Here is an 8,833-nt window from a genome sequence, read left to right as displayed (position 1 = left end):
GCACCGGCACCGGCCCCGGCGCAGGGCCGGCACGGCGCGGAGGCCGGCTTCCAGAACGCCTCGCGGTGTCGCGGGCCAGGCTGCGGCGCGCTGGGCAAGGCCATGCTGGAGGGCTACTGCGACAAGTGCTACGTCAAAGAGCAAAGCGCACGGCTCAACCAGGCGACGCATCGCACGCCTCGCTCCCCTCCCCCCGTGGCGGTAGGTGCCGCTTCCTCTCGTTCGGATCACGCTGATGTCATGAACATCGATATTAATTGGAGGCCGTTTCATCCACCCCAAATGCGGCGTATATTCACGCATATAATACCCCATCATATTTGTACATGTCCAGCTATACAATTGCAGGGCGCACTCAGCGGGCAAACATTTTGCGGGAGGGTCATTTTATGGCTGCAATATCTTTCTCTTTTATCATGGTGATTTGGATGGCAACATTTTCAGATTGCATCATTTGACAAGTTGATACTTCCTCCAACGCCCTCGTGAGCATGTCATCGTCTGCTTTGCCATATTTTTCATGGACGTTTGTTCGTCTTCCTCGATTGACCGATCGGTAAATGTCTATTTTTATGTCATTTCAAAAACAGATTTTGCATTGACTTTTATCTACAGCTGAGGAGAACCTCAGTTCCCCCAACTAGCGTAGGACCGTTGATATCATGGAGGGTGCCCCGCCTCCCCCAAAAAAGCCCATCCCAGACTTGAGATGCGTCCTACCAGTCAATCTCGATGAGATCATTTTGTCAGCCGTGTAACGGCAGGAATTTGGATGGAATGCAATGGGCCTCTTGGTGCAGTCGCTGTTGATTTAGTGAGCTGACCTTCTGCCCTTTGTCGCGTTTGCCCCGACAGCGCGAGCGAGCCACCAAACCCCGATCCACGCAGCAGTCGCAGACGCAGACGCAGTGCCGGCGGAGCGGCTGCAGCAACGTGTCCCCGGGCTGCACGGACCTCTGCCCCGAGTGCCACACGCGGGGGGGCCAGGGCCGAGACGCCGGCCGGCGGGCGCAGGCGCCCAAGGAGAAGTCCAAGCAGCGCTGCCGGACGCAGGGCTGCGACCACTACGCCAACCAAGAGAAACAGGGCTACTGCAACGAGTGCCACCACTTCAAACAGATCTACCGCGGATGAGCGCCCCGGCGCCGCTCCCCTACTAACCGTCCGACCCGCTCGCTGGCTAGTGACTAACCCGTAACCTTAGGGCCTGAAAATCAACACCCTTTCCTCCCCCGTGTAGAATGTGAAGACCGAGTGCGTGCGTGCGCGCGCACGCGGGGGGATAAGCGAACGCGTGAGTGCGCGTTGCGGAGCGCGCGTGCGCGCAGTCGACATGGCCTCCGCAATACCTCTTTGTGCAGTCAAGACCATTCGACGAGCTGCGGCCGCACGTGTACAAAATGTATTTCAAGGTACCTGCCCACTCGTGCCGGACGCAATGATTGTATGCTTGTACGTCGACCGAAAGCATCCGCTTTTTTTTTTTTTTTTTTAGACTAGTGATTCCCAACATTGCGTGAGCTGGGGCACATTCGTTTGAAAAGTCCTTCATCACACCGCCACTCCGAAATGTCACAGAAAGGGATATGCCGCAGTGTGAAATCCACCAGTCATTGAAAATGGACACAGCCTAAGATGGTGGCAAAGCACTACTTTTGCTTCAACATCGTTTCGTGGCACAAGATTTAATAGGAATGGAATCAAAGTTTCAAACTACCAATTGGTGAATTTTGTCTGCAAACAAGCGAACCCACAAGTGTCGTACACGCAGACATGCCCCGCGATTGCAACCCCCAAATGAAACCAGAAGCATGACAAAGCCATCCCCAAAACATATTGCTCACTCCTATCGTGCCGCCCTTCAAAAGCAACGGCGAGCATTGTTTGAGATTGAAAGCAAAGAGATTCGCAGGTACGTTTACATGTGGCAAAGACCACGATGACGACTTTTTTGGGCACCGTCGCGTGGCATCTTCGGCTGCGACGGAAAGATGGATGCGAAAGATACGATTTGTAGTCAACAACGTTTGATGGAATCGGATGAAACGGGAATGTGCCGTGGTGGCACCCCGGTTGGGAATCGCTCTTGTCCACCGCAGCCAAGGATTTCGAGCCCTCGTCTGTCTGTCTGTCTGTCTTAGCATTTGTTCTCCAGGGTACGAGCGCGAGAGAGCGTTGCGACCAACCAAAATCTCCCCAGCCTCCACTTCAAATCTTTCAGAAAATAGAAAAAAAAAAGCGAGCTCTTACAATCAACCCAGTGTGAGTGCTCCTTTGAGGGAACCGCACCTTTGTAGATGTAACTGACAGTTATGCCGAACAGGGTGTCCAAACCAACATGGGATGGGGGTGGGGGGGGGGGTATAGATATAGATATCTTCCAGCCACTGAGGTCTCGGAAATGCACTTTTATTTTTTTAAGGCAAGGCTGACCAGGGTAGAGACTTGCCAAAAGGTGGCTCGTCTCCTTTGTCCGACGTGACATTTAAGGGGCGGGGCTCCATTGTCCTGAGCTGACGTCACATTCATTTGGCCCGAACCGCAACGCAGTTCAAACAACAAAGTGTTATTTGTGATATTTACAAAAAAGGAAACAAAGTTGGATTCTCACCAAAACAAATTTGCCGTCCTAACACACTGTCATCTTTCCAGAGGAAAGTCGTCATCTCAAGAAAACGGTCCTCATTTTTCAAAATTGTCTCACAAGAGCAGTCGTACTTTTGTCGAAAAATAGTTTCCAAAATGTTCTTGATTTCCAAGAATAAAGTTGTAATCGAACAAGAATAAAATGATAATGATGCGGGTCTAAAATGAACATTTGAGGAGAAAAGAAATTCAAAACATTTTTTCTAAATTGGGACTTTATTTTGAGATGTACTCTCTGGTTGCTTAAATATTTTTGTCTTGGAAACGATGACTGTTTTAATATGACTGTCTTAACAAAAAAAAAACAAAAACAACGCCTCATGGACGGGCAGCTTTTGTTGTGAGATGAAGGCTTTTTTTCCAAGACGAAACAAAAGCATTGCTCTTGTAAGAGTGTGACTTTACTCCCGAAAATACCTTGTGGGGTGGGGTGGGAGGTCTCTTTCCTCCTATTACGACTTTTTCCTCCTCGTTTTCCTTTCACAATTCTTAACGTGGCTCGACTCGAATACTTGGCCTCGTCTCACGAGCTCCTTTTCCACCTCCTTTCCTTTCGGGTCACGTCATCGCGCCGCATACGGGGGACACGTCGGAAAACCTACTTTTTGATTTTCTTTTTTTAACTCCCATGTGCGCGTGGACTAAAGTCTCTGTTGTTGAAATCTTGCGAGACAGACGGGGCAGGCGCCCGCCGGTTGTGGTGCCGCACGCGACGTCGTTGGGCATTTTGACGTTGTACCTTTCGCAAGCCCCGCTCACAACAGATCAGTTGCCTTGGATGTTGTTTTTTTGCCTCTTTGCCGACCACTTCAGCACCTACACACAGACCATATGCACGCGCGCGCGCGCGGACAGACCGTCGAATTGCCTCCTCGGTCCGGCGCGAAGTATCTGAATGTGTTTTTGCCGCAGTCACGTATCGGGGCTGATCCTCCGCAAGTTTTTGCCTTTACGACGGACCGGAGGAGCCTGATCCCCGCCTGATCAGCGCTCCCGCTATTCTTCTTCTTCTTCTTCTGATATCAACCCTCCTGTTACGTCACGGGTCACTCACAGCCAAAAGTTCTTGCGGATCCCAATTTTGACAAGCAAAACAAGTCGAGGACTAAAGTTGGATTGAAACCGTTCCTGCAGTTGCTCATTGTTTTGGAAACAAATTTGCTGCCGCTCAGTTTGGTATGGGGATATCGCGGAAGGAATTTCACGCACCCGATGACGCAACGAATCACGTTTCAATGCGATGCGTTTCATGTTGTGAGAAGTTCCGCACTTGACAAATGATTACGTTTGAAGTGACCTGAAGTTATCACTTGTCAACGTGATCGTTTTTACGCCACTCTTAAAAACCCCGCACGTATAAATCATTCACGAGACTTGGCCTTAGTTTTCTTTGATTTTTTATTTTTTTTTCTTTTTGCATTGTTGCAGAAGTGCGGCAAAGTGACCTTGGTAGTACCTTTACTTGAAGAGACACCAACAGGGCTCCGTCAGTGACCTGCGCTTGCTTCGTCGTCTTGTTTTGAACTTCTCACGTTAACAACGTGAATCTCATCGTGTTCAAATGGGAAATTGATCACGTTATCATATTTTTGTGTGTGGTCTAGCAGCGGTGCACTTCCGCGGTCACGAGATGTCCACAAGGGGACGTTTCATGTGACAAATCGACAGCTTACTTGCTGTTCAAACTTTTTTTGTCTTTTTCTCCTTGCCCCCCAAAAAACACTTTCTGTGATAATTACACAGGAGTTGACCCAGGAAGAAACAAGCTTGCTTTTTCCTGAGCTTGGCAACTAACAGGAGGGTTGAAGTGCATTTGTGAATATGGATCTGGGTCCGTGCTGCGGGACCTCCCGACCTGATGCCTCACCTCTCAACACGCACTCAAAACACACGTGTGCGTCTCAAAACTGACATTCCTCTTTTATTTTTTTACTTGGGGATTTTGGGGGGTTTTAGTTCCAGATGTATTTTAATACTAGCTTTGGTTTCCTTTTTTGGTGGAGTTTTATTTGCCAAAATAATGTACACGTGCCATCAAGCGCCAAACGGTTGTTGTTATACCTCCTTAAAAAAATGGCCGCCTCGGACAAGTTAGACATTTCTTGGATACAGTGGAACGCCCACACATCAAACGCCCGGGGGGGGGGGGGTCTTTCCTTCTTGTAAGGCCTTAAAATATTTGTGAATGCAACCGTGACTAATAAATAGCTGAAAATATGACGCGAGGAAGCCCCACCCCCAAAAATAGCATTCCCATTCTTTTTTCTTTCACACAAAGTCTTAAATTTGACTCCCCAAATAAGTGACATTGCTTATTTTCACGAGAATAATCACTCTTTTTCAAAATTCTTAAATTTGACTCTGAATAAATCAAATAGAATTAACATTCAGAATCATGGTTTTACCAAGCAGATGCTCCTTTTGCTAGCAAAGTGACTGTTGTGAAAATGACCAGAGAAGCTTTCAAGTGATCAGCGTGGCCTTGAATTTGTTTCCATTCATGAAATGTGAGTCACGATCCGAATTTTCCCAAGCCAAAGCAAATGTAAGTCCCACAATGCCTCATGGCTGGGACGAAAGAGACCCCCCTAAAACAAACTAACAGCCCACTCTTCTCCCCTGTCTGTTTGACGTTTGCCAGTCGTCTGAGCAATTTGAACTTTATTTCACTTTCAGACCCCAATGACTGTGCACGTTATAACTCGTACCCTAAAACGGACCTCAATTTGCTTACAAACTCGCATCTTCAAAGGCTACCTCGTTTTAGTTTACTTTAGAATGCCTACATTGTCTTACATGATTGAAGTGTCCTAGATCGTCTTAAAATTGACCTTTTGCAATCATTTCACCAAGCTAACATTGATAGCATTGAAGCGAACGGTTAGCATGAAAAGAACCACAGGAGTTTAAACAATGTGGCAGTTATGGCACGTTTTCCTCATGTCAGGGCCTCAAAATTGGACCGCCGGGGCTTAAATATTGAAGTATCATTGTTGTATGGCGGCTACAGTGTGAGTGTGCAAGGGATTAAGTGGCTTCCCATTGTTTCTTAGCTGAGGAAAAACACTTTTGGATTGGTTTGCGTTTGACGTGGGAAGTTGCACTGTATCGGCCTCAAATAAGAGCCGGGCGTACAGTATGTCCTTCCGTTTGCGGGCCAAGTCTGCCTTCACGTTCAAGTGTAGTGTGCGTACACTATTGATCTCCGTGCGCTTTCACGGCCTCCGGACCCACCTTAATCCAAACAGCGTCAGAAAAAGAAAAAACAACAAAAAAGGAGCTACGCTACGGACATGGAACAAATCATGCAAGTTTTTATTTGTGGGACAGTTCCACAATGGGGTATTACATGGAGAGACAAAAAAAAAAAAAGCCTGGTTTTATTTGTTCAAGTATTTATTCATATCAAGATATCTGTATTGTGTGATTCAATAATTATTTATATGTTGTCCTGAAATGAATTATTTTTATGGAGAAATCAGAATTCTGTCTACTGTGTTTTTTAACCTGCGGCCTCATTGTTGCACTCTTCTTGCGTCAAGCTTTTAAGAAACAACAGTCACGAATAACAATACAGTTGTGGTTCTCAAGCCTTTTACACCGAAAGCCTACCTCAGCGAATTCGAAGCTCTCCAAATTCCATGCTAATCACCAACGGTGGCCTAACAGGCTCCGTTGCGCATCAAAAATGAGGCAACGGTTACACTGCTTTAATAAAAAGTACATTTCATACCAGTGTAACATGATGCGCTGTTAGGACTTTCGCAATGCACTTAATGATTCAATTCAAATGCATTGGACATGAAAGTCCAATAAAAATTGTCATCAAAACGCTCTAAAAGATTGAATGCAAATCTACACTTGTGAAAGACATCTGAACTGTACACAATGTACACGAGAAAAAGATAGTTTAAGCCAAATCACATATGGAAAGTTGGACTCTGATTCTCATGTACCACAAGAATGGGTCTATCCACATACTACTAATGGTCCTTGTGCCACACATGAACAAAACTGTCAGTGAAACAACTGAAAACTTGACCATATTCATTACATATATATATAGAGAGAGAGAGAGAGGTGTGTGTGTGTGTGTGTGTGTGTGTGTGTGTGTGTGTGTATATATATATATTCAATTGTGAGAGACAGAATGTAAAGAAAATATATATAGATAGATAGATGGATAGATAGATAGATAGATAGATAGATAGATAGATAGATCGTATTTGAGTAGCCTTTTGCACTGTGAATACTGACTACAACTCCCAGCATTCCGTCGAAGTCACTGACTTTGAAGGGTTGTCTTGTTTTGGATCACTTATCAGGCGTTGTCGTACTGTGCCCGGGCGGTGACGTGACTAAATTTACACCGCCTTTTTGGGACGCGTGAGCCGAGAAAACAATCACTCCAACTTTACTGTTGCTACGCGCGGCTCGAAATTGTTATTACTTGTGGCTTCGGTCGCATGTTTCATCACAACATTCAATCCCCGAGTGTCATTAAAGTGCTATAAATGAAACATTTCGAATCGGACGAGGAGGAAGCAGAGCATCCGAATGGTTACCAGAAACAGCTGAGGCGTGAGTGGACGCTGTTTTGTGTTTGTGGGTCTTCGCTAATGTAGCTAATTCTAATTAGCATTCACGTTAGCAACGCGTTCAAGATTCAACAGATTTGCCTCGAGGCATCTTTCCGTTTACTGAGTCTCTGTGTTTTCTTTTTGTCTAATTTAAACATCAAATCGTCTCATAGTCATTTAATAGACTCACGTTTAGTCTCAGTTCTAAGTTAATGCCACAGGTTGCCCTTTAGGGCTGACAGGACATTGGACATAACAATTAGGCACTCCCACATTGCTTTTTAAAAAACGGGATGCAGTATAGTCGCTGTGCTTGTATCTCACCTTTACGACAACGATAACGCTTCATTTGGATTTTAGTTCTATGTGGATAACCGTGGTTGTAGTTTGCAGTGCCATAGTGGTGAAAACGTCTTCCTCGAAGTTTGGGGGTGGAATCTTGAATGTGGCGTTCCTGTATGGTGCAATTTACGTCTTCATTTTCAATACATTTAATTGAAATATTATACTGTTGTCTTGGTATATTGTTTAACGTTTAATTGTAACACCAAATGTTTCATTTAATGACATGTTATGTTTTACCAAACCAGTAAGCACATTTTTTATCAGGTTCAAAAAAATAATTCACCTTAAAAAACAAACAAACAAACAAACATAAAATTCCCCACAGGATTGTTGCTATGTGCTTTAAGATACCAGCGAACCCATGTCACAAATGATTACAAGCGCGATGGAAAATGGAAGGTTGCATAATAATGAACATCTGCTTGTGCGTTTCAGAGCGGGCCAACCAAAGCCTACAGCAGCTCAGCGACGCTCTGGAGCAGCTCCACCACGATGACGATGAGGAAGATGAGCCGATCAGATGCGGCGGTGGCAGTGATGGCACCCTCGCCTCCACATTGGAGAAGGACCGACCTGTGTGGTGCCAGAAGAAACAAAGCGAAGCAGGTGACGCACAAATAATTATTGCAATGACAGGGACCGCAGCACTGCTGCAAATAAGAAAAATTTGTGAGTATTTGACGCCCACTCAAAAAGGTTTATAATTGCCGATAGATGCCATTTTATGGTGACATAGCACTTTTTCTGAATTAGACAAGACTATGGCCTGACTGGAATATCAAGCTCATCACATCACAGTTCCTTGACACAAAGATGCCCGAAGATGGTGCCAAAGCAAATATTCTTTGTGTTAGACATGGATTTGGCCTCAGCACCAAAACGTTGGAAGCTACTGTAAAACTGATACAAAACAAAAGAGAATTAAACGCTGTATATTAAGCACCAACATTTTCAACCTAAGTTGATTTTTTTTTCTCGACATTTTTAAAAAGGAAAGTCTGCAAGCTTAATGCTCATACAAAGCAAAGCACCATAGACAGGCTAATGGGAATTAGCATGGATGTTACGGTAATTAAAAGTGTAAAAGTTCAAGGCTTGTAATCACTTTTGTGTGTTTGTGTGTATGTATGTGTGTATTGTATACATTTGTGTGTGTGTGTGTGTGTGTGTGTGTGTGTGTGTGTGTGTTTTAGTGTATGTGTGTGTGTGTGTGTGTGCTGCCGCACAGTCAATCAGTCACCTGGTGGATTTTCTTTTCTCAT

At 45.3% G+C, this 8,833-nt stretch overlaps 1 protein-coding gene across 1 annotated transcript in view; it reads left to right on the top strand.

Moving 5' to 3' along the window:
* Positions 1-6,019, top strand: part of tnfaip3 (tumor necrosis factor, alpha-induced protein 3) — a 17,861-nt gene extending 11,842 nt beyond the window's left edge. Inside the window, exons 10-11 of the mRNA XM_019860014.1 lie at positions 8-201; positions 856-6,019. Of these exons, the coding sequence (XP_019715573.1) occupies positions 8-201; positions 856-1,134 (473 nt within the window). The 3' untranslated portion in view covers positions 1,135-6,019. The remainder of the gene's footprint in view (positions 1-7; positions 202-855) is intronic.
* The last annotated feature ends 2,814 nt before the right edge of the window (positions 6,020-8,833 follow it).

Source organism: Hippocampus comes, unplaced genomic scaffold, assembly GCF_001891065.2.
Source record: "Hippocampus comes isolate QL1 unplaced genomic scaffold, H_comes_QL1_v1.1 scaffold39, whole genome shotgun sequence".
Lineage (NCBI taxonomy): Eukaryota > Metazoa > Chordata > Actinopteri > Syngnathiformes > Syngnathidae > Hippocampus > Hippocampus comes.
This window is presented reverse-complemented; position numbering and strand designations above follow the sequence as displayed.